The 19791-nt window shown below is 41.8% G+C and overlaps 1 protein-coding gene across 2 annotated transcripts; it reads left to right on the top strand.

Annotated features, from left to right (window-relative positions):
- The first annotated feature begins 571 nt into the window (after positions 1-571).
- RPF2 (ribosome production factor 2 homolog) lies at positions 572-18984 on the top strand. Of its 2 annotated transcripts, XM_082480278.1 has the most exons (10): positions 572-703; positions 1669-1801; positions 2612-2649; positions 3373-3412; positions 10302-10383; positions 10476-10552; positions 12516-12615; positions 17034-17136; positions 18084-18228; positions 18589-18984. In XM_082480278.1, the coding sequence occupies exons 1-10, from the start codon at positions 681-683 to the stop codon at positions 18766-18768; spliced, it is 921 nt and encodes a 306-aa protein (XP_082336404.1). In that variant the 5' UTR covers positions 572-680; the 3' UTR covers positions 18769-18984. The 2 variants fall into 2 exon arrangements, with proteins under 2 accessions (XP_082336404.1, XP_082336405.1); XM_082480279.1 differs by lacking the exons at positions 10302-10383; positions 10476-10552 and having other exon boundaries at positions 574-703.
- The last annotated feature ends 807 nt before the right edge of the window (positions 18985-19791 follow it).

Below are 19791 nucleotides of genomic sequence, written 5' to 3'. Positions count from 1 at the left end.
TGGATGGGGATTTGAGTACCCTGGTCTAGTGGGAGGTGTCCCTGGCCATGGCAGGGGGGTTGGAACTCAATGATCTTCAAGGTCTCTTCCAACCCAAGCTATTCTGTGATTCTATGAAACACAAATTTGAGGGTTAAATGCAGCACCTTGAGCAAACTTGGACAGCTCTGACCAACTGACTGATGGCTGGTGGGCTCTGAAATGACCTGAAGGTTTTTAGATGAAGAGTAGATACTGCTTTAGAAGAGATGTTCCCACATTAGGGATTTTGGTCAGAAAGAAATCTTTAGCATTTGGTTTCTGTTGCGTGTGAAGTCATGTTCTCCAGTCATCATAGCTGCATAAGTAAATTTGGGGGGAAATTAGGCTTAAAGTGGCACGCTTCAGCTGTACAACTTCAACTTGGTCCCGGCTGCACCCGCGTAAGCAGAAAGCTCAGAAACAAGTTGCACGGCCGCTGCCGCAGTTACGCACAGTGACGTAACTGCGTCGGTATTTGCGCCTTAATTAATTTGCACCCACTGCGTAGTGGGGACCCGTCGCCGCAGTACGGGAAGGCAGCACGCCACTCGCGCGCTGACGGTGCGGGCGCTTCCCGGCCCCTTCCGCAGCGGATGTGACGTACCGGGTGATGTTGTGTGCCGGCGGCGGAGCGCACGCGTGAGGCGGCCGGGGCAGCCATGGACGCGCTGGACCGGGTGGTGTGAGTGTGGCGGGGGCGGAGGGGGCCGGTCGTCCCTTCTCCAGGCTCGCGGGGCGGCCGGTGCCGGGCGGGGTTCCCCCCCAGGGGCGGTGGGAAAGCGTGAGGGGGCCCTGAGAGGAGCCCCGGGCGGCGCCGGTCTGGGGAGGGTTTGCGGAGGGTGGGGGGGAGACCCCAGAGAGGAAAGGCCCACGGATGAACGTGAGGGAAGGAGGAAAACTGAGCGCTGCCGTCTTTTTGTTGGGGGCAAGACAGGCCTTGGTCAGTCGGTGACTTAAAAGATCCGTGGTGGCCAGCTGGTATCGGGTTTGTGTATTTCTGTTCGCTTGAGAGAATCATCTTCGCCTGTGGTTGGAAGTATCCGTGTGTGGGGTTTTGTTTGTTTGTTTAAAAGAAAATAAAGATAATGCTTTATGGAGAAGACGTTAAAAGCTTTACACTTATCTAGTGGAGAAATGTAGTTCTTAAGCCGTGTAGTTATTAGTTTATAGAAGATCCGTGCCCCTGCTAAGGCTGGTGTATTTCACCTAAATAATGCGCAGTTCCTGCCAACAGATAGGCCGTGCTTCAGCTTTTCTTTCAGATGCCATTGGTGGGACTTTGATTTCTTCTCATTTCGTCTCAAGGAGCCGGTGCGAGGGGCAGCTTTCAGCCTGTCAGCAGTCTGTGGGAATTCTGGTGTAGTTTAAGCTCTGAATTAGCAGAAACTGAAAAACCCAAGCCCGTAAAATCACCTTTGCTAGCTTGGGGAGACAGAGACGAATAGGTGTGGCAGTAAAACACATTCATCTGAGACTGGCTGTTAGCATTGATTGCAATTCTGGAGGTTGGGATTAGTTTGAGTAACTGTAACTGAGACGTGTTACTTGAATGCAACTTGTTCCAGTGCTTGTTTTGTTTTGCTGCGTTCTGCGGTGTGGGGTGGTGTTACTAATTTTAAGTTTTTAACTGTTAATTTATTGTTACAGAAAACCTAAAACTAAGAGAGCTAAAAGGTTTCTTGAGAAGAGAGAACCAAAACTTAAAGAAAATACAAAAAATGCTATGCTTATAAAAGGAGGAAATGCAAACCTAACAGTGACTGAAGTGCTAAAAGACATTGTAAGTTGTTGGACACAGCATGCAACCTTTAATTATATAACCTTTTGAGCTACACTAAAAGTACCTTCCTTTCTATTTTTCTTAAAATTTGTGTATTCTTTGCTGCAAGATCAACATTTTCATATTCTCCCTGTTCTTTGACTGGTACTCCAAGGGTGTTATTACCTACCCCATCGATGGAGGTTATTTTCTTCCAGTTTCGTTTTTGCCAGAAGTTTTGAACACATTATCTTCATTATTATTTTTTCCATGGTTGTCTAGTAGAAAACAAGAGAATTAGGTACTGGATCACACAGCTGAAGTCATATCCCAGAATCCTGTAAACTGCTTGTGTGTACTGATATGGAGCTTTCAGCCTCTCCCAAAACTTAAACTTACTAATCCTGCGTCCTAACTCCATACCTGAAAATATTATAGCTGTTCCTGCACTCTTTTCTCTCCTTGATTTGTTGTCTTCTTACTGTCTTATGCTGGTGATAGTCAGCTTGTTGTTCACTCTGTTTTTCCTCATGCCACTAGAAGCAGAGAGATTCCATTACGTGGCTTTGATTTCAGCTGTTTCTCAGTTACTTTGATATTTCTTAGTGTCTAGAAATAAGTACTTCTGCAATTAATTTTGAACCAAGATTAGTACTACTAACTGGAAGGGTATATTGTGAGTGTACCTTTTGAAATGACTTCTTTTCTAGCTTGATTTGCACAAACAATTACTGTATTTCATGTGATCATGTAAGTTGTTGGGTTTTAGGAAACAGTGCTGTATATTTAAATGTATAAGAGATAACACGTGTTTAACTTTGTCTTTTGCAGTATGCTGTCAAGAAGCCTTTTGCTGTACTGTATAAAAAGTAAGTGGTCTCACTTTGACACCTAGTAGTCTTCTGACAAGACAGCATTTGGTAATTTCAAAGCATGACTAGAGATGCTGGCTAGTGTGGGGGCTCAAACAATAGAAGGTGGCAGAAGGTGGCCAAGATTCATCATAAATTTCAGTAGACTGGGAACAAGCTACACGTAATCAGCATTGGTGCTGAGTCCAGTTCTGCGCCAAGTGTTACGGAGCAGGATTCAGCAAACTTGAACAGTTGGCTTCTATGACTGAGCTGCGCAAACAGCCAGCGAGGTTCTGTGTGCAGTGGCTAGGCTGGAGTTCTTATATCCAAATTCTTATAAATGTGAGTTACAGATGAGAATGATAGATATGTCTTGCTCAAAATGGGAACCCAGTATCTGTATGGAGGTAGTGCAGAGGCATTAATTGTAATAGCTACCTTTAACGCTGGGTGAACAAGCAAAGGCAGTTGTTTATGAAGTGTCACTGGTGGTGGTGGTCTGGAAGTCAGGAGTCAGGAAACCTGGAGGAAAGTACTTAAAATGGCAATGGCAGCACTAAGGAACTCCTGTCGGTATTAATGTGGCTTACGGTTTGAACTGAAACTGAACCCCTAATGCTGGAGTTTCCAGTAGAATGCAGAATCTGAATGTTATCAGAGAACTAATTAGAAGTGCTTGTCTGGGCCTGTACTTTTCTTAATCTTTCTCTTTTTTTCCCCTTTTTTTCTTCCTCTCAGGAAAAATATTACCAGGCCTTTTGAGGATCAAACATCATTGGTAAGTATAAACCACATCTTGTCTTATGACATTTTACAGCCTTAAAGTCGTGAAGGACTTTATTGGAGGATAATACATCACAGGAGCTACCAGGACCGGAAGGGCCTACTCACTGTATTAAGACCACCTCTACAAGGAAGAAAAGGAGGGCTATAGTCATGGGTGACTCAGCTCTGAGGGGGACAGAGGGCCCGATATGTAGGGTAGACCCCACTCTCAGGGAAGTCTGCTGCCTCCCTGGGGCACAGGTTAAGGACATCACAAAGAGCCTCCCTAGCCTGGTGCAGCCCTCGGACTGCTACCCACTGCTCCTGCTCCATGTGGGGGGTGACGAATGTGCAGATCAGAGTGCGAGGATGATTAAAAGAGATATCAGGGCCTTGGGACAGTCACTAAGGGGATCTGGAGCACAGGTTATTTTTTCATCCCTACTTCCTGTTGCAGGCAATGACATTGAAATGAACAGACGAGCTCAGTCTGTTAATATGTGGCTCAGTGGCTGGTGTCACCGCCACAATTTTGGGTTTTTCAACAATGGAGTGGCCTATGTGGCACCAGGCCTGCTGGCAGCACATGGGGGTTGTCTCACTCAGAGGGGGAGAAGGGGTTTCGCCTGAAAATTAGCAGGGCTCATTAACAGGGCTTTAAACTAGTTTCGGTGGGGGAAGAGGGCATTATCAAGTTTGCCCATGACCAGAGGTGGGCCCAAGCCAACCTCATGCAGTTCAACAAAGCCAAGTGCAAGGTCCTATATCTGGGTCGAGGCAATCCCAAGCACAAATACAGGCTCGGCGGGGAATGGCTGGAGAGCAGCCCTGAGGAGAAGGACCTGGGGGTGCTGATTGACGAGAAGCTCAACATGAGCCAGCAATGTGCAGTCGCAGCCCAGAAGGCCAACCGTATCCTGGGCTGCATCAGAAGAAGCGTGGCCAGCAGGTCAAAGGAGGTGATTCTGCCCCTCTACTCCACTCTCATGAGACCCCACCTGGAGTACTGCATCCAGCTCTGGAGTCCCCAACAGAAGAAGGACATGGACCTGTTGGAGCAGGTCCAGAGGAGAGCCACAAGGATGATCCGAGGGCTGTAGCACCTCTCCTATGAGGAGAGGCTAAAAGAGTTAGGGCTGTTCAGCCTGGGGAAGAGAAGGCTCTGGGGAGATCTTATTGCAGCCTTCCAGTCCCTAAAGTGGGCCTACAGGAGAGCTGGGGAAGGACTTTTTACTAGGGCATGTAGCAATAGGACGAGGGGGAATAGCTTTAAACTAGAAGAGGGAAGGTTCGGATTGAACATTAGGAAGTTCTTCACTTTGAGGGTGGTAAGGCCCTGGAACAGGTTTCCCAGAGAGGATTGTTGAGGCCCCATCCCTGGAGGTGTTCAAGGCCAGGCTGGATGTGGCCTTGGGCAACCTGGTCTAGTAGGAGGTGTCCCTGTCTATGGCAGGGGGGTTGGAACTTGATGATCTTCAAGGTCCTTTCCAACCTAAACCATGCTATGATTTTCTCTTGTCTTATTGCTTGTTATTTGGGAGAAGAGACCCACACCACCTCTCTACAACCTCCTTTCAGGTAGCTGTAGAGAGTGAAGGGCTCCCCTCAGCCTCCTTTTCTCCAGGCTAAACAAGCCTAGCTCCCTCAGCCACTCCTCATAAGACTTGCTCTCCCTACCCCTCACCAGCTTTGTTGCCCTTCTCTGGACACGCTCCATCACCTCTATGTCTTTCTTGTAGTGAAGGGCCCAAAACTGAACACAGTATTCGAGGTGGGGCCTCACCAGTACAGCCGGACAATGTCTTCCCTAGTCCTGTGGCCACGCTATTTCTGATACAAGCCAGGATGCTGTTGGCCTTCAAGGTCCTTTCCAACCTAAACCATTCTATGATTCTGTGATTCTATAATTTTCTATTACTCTGTGAGGAACTAGGTGAAAAACAAAGTTTATAGGGAGTTTGGGTAAGTTGAAGTAGGACTATGTCTGGATTTACGGTGTCAGTAGGCATTTTTTTCCTCTAGTTGCAAGACAGAATTGTCACGTTGTGAGGACTTTGTCTTTACTGTAAATGCACGTTTCTGTAAACTAACAAGCAAATTTTGGAGTCTCTAACACTGTTACAAGTAACAGTGCTTGATATGACAGGAAGTTTAAAGCATTTTATTTCAGTTTTCTAAGTCAGTTCTTTAAACTGCCATAGCTTATGAACAACTTGTTTTCAATTTGGTGAATTTATATGTTAAGATAGTTAAATGGAGGGGTCATAGCTTTCTTTGACTTTTCCTTGATTTTGAATAGAGGAAGAAAAGCCCAGCAGAGTACCACATACAAATACACACGTCGGTTGTGTGGATGTGAGATGGTCACTGAGAGTTCTGTTCCAACATTGAGTCAAGAACAATCAGAAAATCAAGCAATTTCAGTTAAATATGTGTATTTGGCCTGTAATGAGATTGGAAAAGTGTCTCTTCAGAGGCTTGGAGGGTGTTTTGGAAGGGGGTGTGTGTTTGGAAATCTATCTAGTGATATGTCCCTGTCTGGATTTGGTGTTGATTCAGCGCTTTAAGGTCAAGATAATTTACAAGCAGGAAGGCAAAAAACAGAGGTGCTAATCCCAAGATTACATCTTGTACATTTGTTCTTTATTGATGCATTTACTTGAACTGCTGAAATACTGCATAAAAGCAGTATGTATATTTCCTTCAACAAAAACAAGATAAAGGAGATGGTCATGTATAGTTGTGTTTTTACAATAAGCACAAAACTGAATTATCTCCAGGTAAGTTGTTTTCTTCCCAGAGATCATGATCTGGTAATGTTTGCTCTGTGCCACTGCTAGCTCACATAGGGAAATGTGGGTTTGCTTTCCAACGTGAGAGGCAGTTGCTGAAATAACTCATGGAAAATGCACACTGAAGTTGGGAATTTTGGGATATGTTGTTAAGTAAATCTGTGTATGAAGACATATGCACACTGGGCAAAAATGCACTTTATTGTCTGAAAGGGATTGTGAAAATGAATGGGAAACATATCTAAAGAATTCTCTGTAAGTAAAAAGGGAGAGGAGGGGAAAGATAGCTAAGGATCCTTAATGACCATTAAGGATCCTTTTTTAAAAAGTGAAGGCAGCCAATAGTGAGTACTAGAAGAGTTGCTGCTTAGACAGTTGAGTTAAGCATTTTTAATTTGTTAGGAACAAAAGAATGATTGTGGTTGCAGCGTAGGTACACTGACACAGAAAGTCACTTAGCCTGCATTAATTCTGATGCTGAGGAGTTGTGTTATGTGCCTCTCTTCTGTTCTTGGCATGAAGCACAGTAACACAGCCATCCCTAAAACATCTCAAGTGGAACAGAAAACTTACTGTAGGCAGCGAGGAAAGATTTCACAGAATGGTCAGGGTTGGAAGACCTCTAGAGATCATCTAGTCCAACCTCCCTGCCAGAGCAGGGTCACCTACAGCAGGTTGCACAGGATGGCGTCCAGGTGGGTTTTGAGTATCTCCAGTGTTGGAGACTCCACCACCTCTCTGGGCAGCTTGTTCCAGTGCTCTGCCACCCTCAAAGTAAAGAAATTCCTCCTTATGTTAAGATGGAACTTCCTATGTTCCAGTTTGTGCCTGTTACCTCTTGTCCTATCCCTGGGCACCACTGAAAAAAGACTGTTTCCATCCCCCTGGCACCCTCCCTTTAAGTATTTATGAGCATTGATAAGATCCCTCCTCAGTCTTCTATTCTCTAGACTAAAAAGACCCGAGTCCCTCAGCCTTTCCTCATAAGAGAGATGTTCCAATCCCTTAATCATCTTTGTAGCCCTTTGCTGGACCCTCTCCAGCAGTTCCCTGTCGTTGAACTGGGGAGCCCAGAACTGGACACAATACTCCAGATGTGGCCTCACCAGGGCAGACTAGAGGGGGAGGATGACTTCCCTCAATCTGCTGGCCACACTCTTCTTGATGCACCCCAGGATGCCATTGGCCTTCTTGGCCACCAGGGCACATTGCTGGCTCATGGTCATCCTGTTGTCCATCATGACTCCCAGGTTCCTCTCCACAGAGCTGTTCTCCAGGAGGTCAGCCCCCAACCAGTGCTGATGTGTGGGGTTATTCCTCCCCAGGTGCAGTACCCTACACTTGCTTTTGTTGAATTTCACAGGGTTCCTCTCCACCCAACTCTCTAGCCTGTCCAGGTCAAGCTGTATGGCAGCACAGCCTTCTGGCTTGTCAGCTGCTCCTCCCAGTTTTGTATCATCAGCAAACTTGCTGATGGTACACTCTATCCCTTCATCCAGGTCATTGATGAATATATTGAACAGGACTGGACCCAGTACTGACCCCTGAGGGACACCACTTGTTACTGATCTCCAACTAGACTGCACCACTAATCACAACCCTCTGAGCTCTATCTGCTGGCCGCTGTTCAGTCCACCCCACTGTTCATTTATCTAACCCACACTTCCTAAGCTTGCCTGTGAGGATGATGTGGAAGACGATGTTGAAAGCCTTGCTGAAGTGAAGGTAGACAACATCCACTGCCCTCCCCTCATCCACCCCTCCAGTCACGCCTTCGTAGAAGGCTATCAGATTAGTCAGACATGACTTCCCCTTGGTGAATTCATGTTGACTTCTGATAACCTTCTTTTCTTCCAGATGCTTTGAGATGACACCCAGAACAAGCTGTTCCATCATCTTTCCAACGATGGAGGTGAGGCTGACCAGCCTGTAGTTTCCCAGGTCATCCTTCTTGCCCTTTTTGAAGACTGGAGTGACATTGGCTTTCCTCCAGTCCTTGGGCACCTCATCTGTTCTCCATGACTTTTCAAAGATGATGGAGAGCAGCCCAGCAATGACTTCTGCCAGCTCCCTCAGCACTTGTGGGTGCATCCTGTCAGGCCCCATGAACTTGTGGATATCCTGTTTACCTAACTGATCTCTAACGTGTTCTTCTTCAACCAAGGGAAAGTCTTGCTTCCTCCAGACTTTCTCTGTTACCTGCAAAGTCTGGGACTCCTGAGGACTGGCCCGAGCGGTGAAGATAGAAGCAAAGAAGGCATTCAGTAACTCCGCCTTCTCCGCATCATCTGTCACAACAGCACCCGTTTCATTCAACAACCGGCCCACGTTTTCCCTAGTTTTCCTTTTGCCTCCTATATACTTAAAGAAACCCTTCCTATTAACCTTGACATCCTTCACCAGGTTCAATTCCAAGGCTGCCTTGGCTTTCCTTGTTTCCTCCCTGCATACCCTGACAGCGTTCTTATACTTGTCCCAAGCGGTCAGCCCCTTCTTCCACCTACTGTAAACTCCCTTCTTCCACCTGAGCTTTTTCAGAAGGTCCCTGCTTAGCCATGCAGGTCTCTTTCCCTTGCCAAAATAATTTGCGACATTATTTGCTGAAACTAAACCTCTTGCAATCCCATAGCTGGATGACTTGATTTCACAGTCATATAGGAACTAGCTGATCATCAGCTGACTGCTGGTTTAAACTTCTGCTAATTTCTGGGAAAACATGGCAGCTAAAATAATTCTGATATTTTAAAAGGGGGTACTATGGGGAACTCTCATTCTTGTAACCTCAAAACAATGGGGCTGGTTCATTGAGAAGTGTGTCAACAAATAATCAGAGACTAGAAAGGTGTGGAAAGTCAAATCAAGTTTGGTGTTTGGGTTTTTTTTTAACTTTGTTACAGGCATTATTTATAAGGGCAATTTTGCAGTTTATGTGATGTTGGATATGCAAGGACACATTCGAGGCATTTGAGTTTGTTGCATCTTTTTAATAAAATATCATACAGCTGTTAGAGAATTTACATATATCAACACAGTGATTAACAGAGCTGTATGAGCAAGTGTTTCAAGGAGAGCTCCCTCTGGTCTGTTCTTGATCTGTCTACAGTCAGTATTTTTCAGGGACCTGGTGGCAGAGCTCAGTGCTGAGCTGTGATTTGTATGTGCAATTAATCCAGCCAGGGATTGCTCCTGGGGGTGTCCGTCCTGACCTCTCAGAGGGGCAGTGTCCTCTCTGAGCTGCTGCTGTTGCAGGGCTGGGAGAAGATGCAGTGGCTTTTTCTGCTTCACAACTGCTAAGTGCGGGTATAGAAACTCTGGTACTTCTGGGAAGTACTGGATAAATAGCGTGTGTGTATATCTAGGAATCACGGTTGATGAGGGGCTGCCTTGGGAAGCAGTAGTTCATAAAAAAGCTTTGGAGTTGGACAACCTCAGACAGAATTGCTGTAATATTGGCTCTGGACATAATACCATAATAGGTTCTCTATCTACTCTACCTGGAGAAAAGATCTTCTCTGTGATAGTCACCACTGACTTGGTTTTAAGTAGCATCTTAGTGTTAAATAATAAATTAACGTGAAGTTGCTCTGTAGTAGGAGTCTTCTGCCCAAGTGTGAGAACATTAGATATTTGCAGATGTTCCAAGGCTTGCTTTTTCAGGGGATTAACTGGTTGTTGAGAAGCTGTTAGGCAGAGCTGATATGCTGCATAAAGTTTAGCTGGGTAACTAGAATGAGGCATTGCAACTGCAGCCGACTTGAAAATACTCTTCAGGCAAGGAGTAGTAGTTGAAGGTATCTTATATAAAAACAAATAATGAGGAATTACAAAAAAGGGCATTACAGATAAAATGGCAAGAAACAATTGCCTGTCTTGATCTTTAAGACTGCAATGGGAAATCAAAAAAACAATGAATTGTTAATTGAACATTGAATCTGGCTGTCAGTTTTAGTTTAAGTGGACCTGGACATGCTCAAAACTCGTCTGGTGAGTGCAGTTGCTCTTCTCATTAAGCAGCTCCTAAACTCACATGTTTGTGACATATACCTTCACCAAATATTTTAAACACTACAGACTGGAACTCATGAATTTTATTCTTTTCTTTAATTATAGGAATTTTTTTCCAAGAAATCAGATTGTTCTTTGTTTCTGTTTGGCTCTCATAACAAGAAGCGACCTAACAACCTGATAATAGGTAATATGTCTCACTTCAGTTTTTATTTGGATGAAAAGTCTAGTTTTCAGCGAATATTTAAATAGCTGGATTTTCTTTTTTTACTTTCACAGGTCGCATGTTTGACTATCATGTCCTAGACATGATTGAGCTAGGCATTGAGAAGTTTGTATCCCTAAAAGATGTGAAGGTAAGGAATTGCTACTTCAGTACTTCAGTGACACCTACTGGTGGATTTTTTTTTTTGTGTGCTTTGAAGTAAGGACAGGAGTTGTTTGAAGAAGTCTTTTTATGTGGTGTATGAGGATTGCTAATTTGTGTACCCCAGAATGCTCTGCTTTTTATTTGGTTTTGGTTGTTTTGAGCAAGCTTGCAACTTTCATTGCAGATTCTTTTTTTAGACTTGGTTTATTCCTAATATTTTCATTTTTAATTAGAGTTACATTTACAAAATTCCTTAGGTTCTGCTTGTGGGAGGTTCCTGTATAAACTGGCACAGGCTTTCAAAACTGAAATCCCTATTCTCAAATTATAACCATAGAGGGTCAACACTGCTGACTGAGATGATTCTGAAACTTTCTTTAGCTTTCAGTAGCACATAAATGCCAGTTTTCAGGGAACTATGCCTAATTCAGACAGGGAGCTAAGATCTTAATTATTTAAACCTGGAGAAAATTTACCTTTTATGGACAAGTTAGGCTCATTTTGGCAAGACTAAAACTTATTTCATATGTGTGTACTTTCGTATCAAGCAATTCATACACTGAAAAAATAGGAATATTTATGGTCCCCATTTTCATCACAGTGTGTAAATTGTCAGGGAAGTCTAGAAGGGTACTGAATCACAGAACCATAGAATGGTTTGGGTTGGAAGGGACCTTAAAGATCATCGAGTTCCACCCCCTAATATCTTCCTAATATCTAATCTAAATCTACCTTTTTTGAGTTTAAAACTGTTACCCCTCCTCCTGTTGCAACACTCCCTGATAAAGAGTCCCTCCCCATCCTTCCTGTAGGCCCCCTTCATATACTGGAAGGCTGCTATAAGGTCTCCCTGGAGCCTTCTCTTCTCTAGGCTGAACAACCCCAACTCTTTCAACCTGTCTTCATAGAAGAGGTGCTCCAGCCTTCTCTTCATTTCGTGGTCCTCCTCTGGACTCGCTCCAACAGGTCTATGTCTTTCTTATGTTGGGGGACCCAGAGCTGGATGCAGGACTCCAGATGGGGTCTCACCAGAGCAGAGGGATAGAATCACCTCCTTTGACCTGCTGGCCAGACTTCTTTTGATGCAACCCGGGGTGCCGCTGGCCTTCTGGGTTGCGAGCGCACATTGCCAGCTTGTGTTGAGCTTCTCATCCACCGACACCCCCAAGTCCTTCTCAGGGCTGCTCTCAATCCATTCTCTGCCCAGCCCGTATTTGTGCTTGGGATTGCCCCAACCCTCATGCAGGACCTTGCTCTTGGCCTTGTTTGAACTTCATGAGGTTCACATGGGCCCACCTCTTAAGCCTGTCCAGGTCCCTCTGGATGGCATCCCTTCCCTCCAGCATGTCAACCACACCACACAGCTTGGTGTCGTCAACAAACTTGCTGAGGGTGCACTCAATCCCACTGTGCACCTGCATTGAAGAAACTGCCTTTTATAAAGGTGAATCTTCCCCTTGAAATCAGATTGTTTGTAGTGTCTATCTTTATAACACTGTTTATAGCAGGGAAATTGTAGTCAAGTAATTGTATTTGTTGGCCAAAATTAGCATTGGGTGATTAACTAAACTATGGTTTTAGCCTTTTTCATGTACTCACTAGTATCAGAAGTGTGAGAGAATTGTTTCCCTCTAACTTTGGGTTTCTTGTCTGAATTTGACTACAACTACTCTCCTGTTTCACTGCAAGGTGTTATACATTTTATAGTAGAGAGTCTCCTTTTTTATCCATCACAAAGAATAATACAGTTCACCCATTTCAAAACAAAAGTCCTTCCATACACATACAATGTTGTTCAATGAAAAATAAGTGTCTATTCTGTCCATATTGATCACAGGTCACAATGATTTTTTCATTCAGTGTTGAATAGCTAACCACCTATTAAGTCAATAATATGTTCCCTAACACCATCTGAATTTTTGTTCTGTTTTACAATTCTTATCCTACAGAACAGTAAATGTCCTGAAGGAACAAAGCCAATGTTGATATTTGCTGGTGACATGTTTGATGTAAATGAAGAATACAGAAGACTGAAGAGCCTTCTTATTGGTCAGTATTTTGATTATTTGAGCAGTAGGATTGCATAAATCTGCAGTAATATGATCTGTTGGGAAATTCTGGTTTGTCAATAAATGTTTGCTTATGTTCAGCACAGAAAGAAAACAAGAACAGGCACTTGAAGATTTCATGTCATATGAAATAAAGTTGACTAATCATCGTGACTGTTAAGGCAGGGGGGGAAGACTAGCCTAAAAGACTCTGAAGTTGAAGCTTTGTGTTCACTGAAATTCATTATTTTGATTGTGGGAAAGTTCTGGCATTTTTCAAAAAGTCTTTACCTTGTAATTGTACTAGATCATCACTTTTCTAACCAAATAATGTTTTTGAAGTATCTAATTTGAAATCAGTGGATTAAGTTCAAAAGTGGGATACTTTCGCTTAGAAAAAAGTCAAATCAGCATAATTGAACTTGTGTTTTTATAATGAAAGCATTTTCTGTTGGGAATTTGACCAGTTCTAACAAAAGTGCCATTGATTAGAGTACTTGGAAAGAATACATGCGGTAAAAATCAGCTTTACATAATAACTGTGTCATAACTTCAAGGCAGGCTTGGATCTTAGTAAACACACTGGCATAAAGTTTTTTATTATCTCAAGGCTCGAGGCTCTGGAAGATAAAGCACATTGTGTGTTCTTTTTTCTGGGGAACTACAAAAAATGATTATACTTTTCATAGGGTAGCTTTTTGGCTCGTAGAAGTCATATGGTACTGTATCTATATGGTACTGTATCTCTTGATACCTAAAAAACACGTCTTGCTTGGTAGAACTAGATCTAGTTAGTAGGGTGGTGGTGTTTTTCTTTTTAATAGGTTTCCTAAAAGTAGATTACTTTTCTTTTTTTCTTAAGCTCTGGTAAAATACTGAAACCAGCCCAATAAGAACAGTCTTGTTCTTTCAGTTCTATTCTTGGGTTGTACCAATTTATAATCTTACAGCTTTTCAAGATCTCCCTTTCATATAAAATAAATATTGGTTGTGCTGCTTTTTTAGTAGGCAAACAGATAAATGATTGCTTTTTAGAAACAGACCTTAGAAATGAGATATTTTTTCTTAGTCTTATAATTCCTTAAAGCGAGATGTTTAATATGGAATGAGACTGAAAAGGGAGCATGGGAGGAGAAAATTTGCATCCTCTCAGTACAGCTGACTGGTTCTTGGGGATAGATGGAAGGCTAGTAACTGTGCTTACAAACATTTGAAGGTGGGTAAATACTGAATGCAAAGATAAGTGATTTATAATACTGCATGTTTGTGTCACTGTTAATGAATATTTACTCTGCAGGAAGCAGGTGCATTATTTTCTGAAGTGTGTGATGCGCAGGTAACTGCATGATATTGGTGATTAGCATCCAGATGTGCTCATGCACCCTGTGATCAAACAGCTTGATACCTTAAATGGAAGACATGCATCATTAGATAGTTGCCAAATAACTAACTAGTCTCTCCTGTCCTATTTCTTTATATGTTCATCTGTCCTTTCTCCTCTCTTATTTATTTGCCTTTAATGACTCTGCAGTCAAATCTGATTATATCGACACCCAGTCTTTCTTCCTGAATGTACTCCAAGTACTCCAGGTCTTAATGTTCTGCTGACTTCTATGAAATACCTAGATGCAAAACAACAGACAAAGGAGAAGGTTAAGGAGCATAAAGGCTTGCAGGTATCACTAACCAATTAAAATCATTTGGGTAACAATTTGACCTGCTTCAAAATTGCCCTTAACTTACAGGGAAAAACGGATTCTTTCTGTTCCTGAAAAGATAGTGCTTTTAAGCTGCCACTCTATTGCTAAGAAAGATAGAAAAGTGTCTTTATAACAACGGCAGCAAATATTTTGTTACTGTAGCAGTATTGTTGGGATCCCAGAGGGAATATTAGATTGCTAACAGCTTCTTGTTGCCAAAGCAAAGTGATGCCAGTGATGCTGGTGAACAACCAAGCCCCATTGGCCTTTGTGGTATCAACAGGGTTTATGTATGTTTGGGATATCGCCTTACAGCAGTGTCTTTATAAAATTAAAGGCAAGGGTAAGTTATTGTCTTCATGGTAACCAAACCCTGTAGTCTGCTTAAATTGTGAAATGCAAGAAGTTATTTAGGGGAAATAAATGGCAGCTGCATTTTTTTAATTTAGAGACCTGGAAGACAAAGACATCCCTTTCTTTTTCTTTTGGTTTTTGTTGCCTACTGATGTGGTAGTGTAGGAATTAATTTACGATATAAGTCCTTGGAATGCAGTTCATGAAATTCTAATATCGTCTTATGTTTGTATTTATAAAATGTTTCATCTCTCACAACACTGCCTGCTTGCTAGTTCTGTTATTGCATACCCATTTAACCTTAAAAATGGCTAGGCGCTACGTGACTTGCTTATACACTTTCTAAAATGTTGGTTTCCAGGAGACCTCTACAATTTTAGATTGACCATCAGCTTGTTCTTCATACAGCCTTCCTCACGTGGACTTTTTGGAGGGTCTCAAAGACTTATGGGTTCCTTCTGGCCAAGAAAGAGGATGGCTGGGAAATGGCTGGGATAAAATTTAAACCCTTCTAATGCTAACCATAGCTACATAGGTTACAGTGTTACCAGCTTTTGGATACAAATTGATACTAAAAGTAGTGTATAGACTCCTTCCAAAATAATTTAGGAATTTAAGCTGGAAATGGAAAGGTACTGTGAAGCTCTCTGCAGGAAAAAGTAAATCAGAAGTTCTGGAAACATGTTGAGTGCAAGAGGAGAAAGAACTAGGAATGGAAAGAAAGGAGAAAGCAAGTCTCTAGTCCAACCAAAGCAAGAGTTGTAAATTAAGGTACATTAAAAAAAAACGTCAAGTCTCTGAGTATACTGAAGCATAAGGTTTCTGCAGCTGTTCAGCAGTGCTAGGAAACAGAAATTCCTGACCACCTGCATTTCTTTGGAAGTGATCATCCTGTGGGTAAAAAGATGTATGATGCCACAGGAAAATACGAAAAGGAGATGTTGGCAATAAAACACATTGTAAATGTAAGCTTGTGTACCTGCAGAGAACTAGTCAAAGAGAAAATATATGCGGGAAGCAAACAAAATATTTTATTTGCAACTTTTCCTCTAACTACGAGGTCAACCCACAAGAAGAGGAGAGAGAATATTTAATTGACCAAGGAAATTTCCTGGCTAGGTTCCAGCTGATATCTGGCAGCAAAACTTTGTTTTGGATGTCACTCCAGTGCTGATCCTCTTGAAAAAGGTAGTGGAGGAAAAGACAACTAGCTGAGGGATCTGAAAATGGGACAGAACGGAAAAGACTGATGTGTTTTGCATCTGTTAGCAGTTCTCCTGTGTTTCAGCATTGCCCTGTCATGTTTATTAGCACACCTTGTTCCCTCAGTCAAGGTCACATTCTTTCTCCACCCTCTGCATATGTTGGACAGATTGCTGTGCTTATTGCGAGCTCTCTGCACGGTATTTTTTTCATAGTCTGATATAGGAACCTTTCTAGAGACAGCTTATTTTGTGTTTAACCTGTATTTCAGTGTTCTCTTTACAAACTAAGCGAGTATTTCAAGTGTCTTATTTTTATAGTTAAGTGTTGCTTATTAGAGAAAACATTAATTGTAATGATGAATACTGCCTTACCTAAAGGACAGAAATGCTTTGTTGTGAGGGAGGTATGAAAGAAATGATATATTTAAACTTTTTCTCCAAGACAGTGGGAGAAAATGTAGGTAAGAGTAGACAAGGTACAGTTTCATTCTGTTTTCTACTGGTTTGATCCTTTTTTGTACTCATCCAAATCTGGCTCTGATTAAGAATCTTAAGTATCAGTTTGTTGAATGATGTCTTTAAACAGATATCTGAACTAATGTCTTCTCTGTATTTTATGTTTAGCTGAGCATGAACTGGCCTAAACACAAAATAAAATACATTTCATTTTTCTGACTTTAGAGCTGAATATTTAGAAGAATAGACAATTAGCTTAATAAAACTAAGTTACTGCTCTGAAAGTATGTTTGCTCTTTTCCAGGCACTTAATTTTTAGGTAGTGTGTATATTGCTGCCAAATTATCTCTGGGAAGTCACTGCGGTCCTGTCAGGCTTTCTACACATTTGGTTTCACCAGTGCAGGAGCTAATACTTGTAATGTTAAGTTTCTCTCCCATGTTTCCACAGGGCTGCAGTTTTAAGTAGCGGCTATTTCATGAGATTCCCATTAAACTTACAGATTAGGCCTTTTCTAGAGCTGCCCCATGTATAGCCTTGCTTAGTTAGTTATATGCAATAAAAACATCTATATAGGTAAGGAGTTCAATTCAGTCTTGTGAAGCAGGTCTGTTAATTAAATAAACCAGTTTGTTATAGTCAGCTGTTGGTTTGATTTTTCAGCCAAGAAACCTGGCTTTTATTCTTTTTAAATGTTACTTCAGATTTCTTCAGAGGTCCTAGTGTGCCCAGTATTCGTCTGGCTGGTTTAGAGTACGTTCTGCATTTCACAGCTCTAGATGGGAAAATTTACATGCGAAGCTATAAGTGAGTATGTGTTTTATCTATTAGTTTGCTTTTTGGTATGCTTGTCAACTTTTCCTGCAATTTAGCCCGTAGTTGTGTAATTCAACTAGCTTGAGCAATAGTGCCATGTTTAAAATATGTAATGCATAGAGGTGTTCCAGCATAACACAGAGTAACTTGTACAGCAGAAGGAAAACACATAAGCCCTAAACCTGCTGCTTCCTTCCTTGTTGAGTTCCCTTCTAGTGAGGAGGATTGCTCTTTCATATGGTTGGATTAGTAAGGCGGTGTGAATTGATTTGGTGAATTCCAAGTACTGTCTTAGACTTCATAGACTTAGTCTGTTCTCAGGCTGATTTCTAGGACTGTCCTGACTCAGGTGTTGGTCACAGAACGACAGGTGGGAGGCTGCAGCCAGCAGGGAAAACAGGAAGAGGCAGGACAAGACAATCTTTCTTGCTGCATTGGTGTTCACGCTCACAGTTCATGGCCTTGCCTTAGCAGGCTGTGAGCGTTTGTAGCTTGGTTCCATGCAATTTTGATGTAACAAAATCACTTTTATTAGTCTTGTTCTTAAAAAAAAAAAAAAACAAAACAAACAAAAAAAAAAAAAACAAAAACAAAAAAAACCCCAAACTTTCACTGTTTTGAATTTGAGGAGTGATCGGGCTTTTCAGGGTACTGGGACTGAGTTTTAACAGCAATGCTGATAATACCAGTCTCATTGAGGGGGAAAAAAAAAATGTTACGTTAGCCAGGTTATATTTTGGGTGTGTTCAAATTGTGATGGAACAGATTTAAAATACTGTAAATTGTTATTGACAGACATCTTTCTCAATAATAGAGTTAGCGGTAGCAATTGTTTTTAATAGTCTTCCGAACTACAGGATTGAACCTGCCCTTTAGGAAGATTGGCAAATCTTTATCACAGAGGACAATGTTGTATTTTGGTTGCTTTTCCCTTCTAGGGTACTTCTGAAGAAATCTGGCTGTAAAATACCAAGAATTGAACTGGAAGAGATGGGACCTTCATTAGATCTGGTTATGAGGAGGACACATTTAGCTTCAGATGACCTTTATAAACTGTCTTTAAAACAACCAAAAGCCCTGAAGGTAAATACCTTGGAAAGTATATTACTTTCAGATCTATCTGTGAAGAAGAGAAAAAGCAGAAGTATTAATTATTGTATATTCAGCCAAAGTTTACTTTTATATAGGCCAACTGATATTTCTGGGGCCACAGAACTTTTGTGGTGATCAGCTGGCATACAAACTCTCCTCTGGTAGCATGTAAGAACAGAACAAATCTTACTCTCTAAGCTCCAAGCAATGTGTGCGGTCTTGCTTTTAGGCACTTGATTTGGTAGTTTAATTATGGGTGAATGTGGTGATGGCAAGGCCAGATATCTGGCTTCTCACCAGAACTTCTGGCACTCTCTACTCAGAAATACTAATGTTCTTCTTCCCTTACAGCCTAAGAAGAAAAAGAATATCTCCCATGATGTGTTTGGTACAACTTATGGTCGAATTCACATGCAGAAGCAAGATCTTAGTAAACTACAGACACGGAAAATGAAAGGGTTAAAAAAGAGGCCAGCAGAGAAGTCAGCTGAAGATGGTGGGGTTAGTCCCAAAAAGTCAAAATCAGGTTGATGGTCTGGAACGGCTTTAAAAACTCCGTATACCTTCAAATTTAGTATATATGTTGTAATATAAATGTGTTGGACATAAAAGATTCAGCTGCTGTTAGCTTTGGTTTTATATAAAAAAAAATCTTTTTAATGATTTGCCATTTTTAAGGGAACATGGGGGTATTAAGCTTTAACATGGAACTTGGTTATGTAAAATAAAAAATATGGTATACCTTGCTTAGTTTTCTGAAGCCGAGTATTTATTCTCTTGGTGTTAGCAAACATATTCTAGTCAAGCAGGTGACTCATTTCCCGAACAGTTCTATGGCTATTATGTTGGGAACCCTGATCAGTCAGCTCATCTTATAAATTCTGTGCAGGACCAGAGTAGTGTACATGCATAATATACACAGCACAACATCTCTGTTCGTTTATTGTTTATGTATTTCAGTTTTTGCAAAGCTGCAGTACTCTATAAACTATAAACCATTTTCTAAAGTGTGAACTCACAATACGTGTCTGATGCCAGACTATGTTTTTAACTATTGCACCAAGCCTTGCTTTACACTTGCAGAATCAGGAGTGATTAAGGTGTTTTTACTGTGTTCATCACCATGGTAGCAAAGTACCTGATGTTTGCTTTAGGCATAAATGAAACCTTTACAGTTTGAATTTCAATCTTTGATGCTTGATTTGTGCCCAGAATGGAAGTATGCGAAGGAACCATGAAAGGTACAAGTCTTTTCTTCTTACCCTGCGGTCCTCATAAGTTTGTGCTCATGAGTTAGTGAAGATTCAGTTAAAGACCTGGGTAAGGGGGAGAAGAGTTTTAAGAGCTTAGTGAGACTTTGGTGTGGTGTTCTGTGTTTTGGAACATATTAAAACCTTGCTTTTTTTTCCTTCTGCTTGTCTCCTTGGAAGCTATTACTCTGCTCTTTAGCATAATTATGATAAAAGTGTACATGCTTTATCATGAACACAGCAAGCTTGCTCATCCTGGTTACATTTTTAATAGTTTGTCTTTTCTGGTTAGTTTTCTTGGTGT

Source organism: Vanellus vanellus (genome assembly GCF_965231255.1).
Source record: "Vanellus vanellus genome assembly, chromosome: 3".
Classification (NCBI taxonomy): domain Eukaryota; kingdom Metazoa; phylum Chordata; class Aves; order Charadriiformes; family Charadriidae; genus Vanellus; species Vanellus vanellus.
The sequence above is the reverse complement of the archived record's forward strand: the minus strand, read 5'-3'. Positions and strand labels throughout refer to the sequence as shown.

What these genes read in the sequence shown, in the direction of transcription:
- RPF2 (XM_082480278.1), top strand. Translation starts at nt 681, where the DNA reads ATGGACGCGCTGGACCGGGTGGT. An exon ending in TTGAGGATCAAACATCATTG is followed by an intron (nt 3,413 to 10,301) that starts GTAAGTATAAAC and finishes CTTTAATTATAG; the next exon opens with GAATTTTTTTCCAAGAAATC. An exon ending in ACCTAACAACCTGATAATAG is followed by an intron (nt 10,384 to 10,475) that starts GTAATATGTCTC and finishes TTACTTTCACAG; the next exon opens with GTCGCATGTTTGACTATCAT.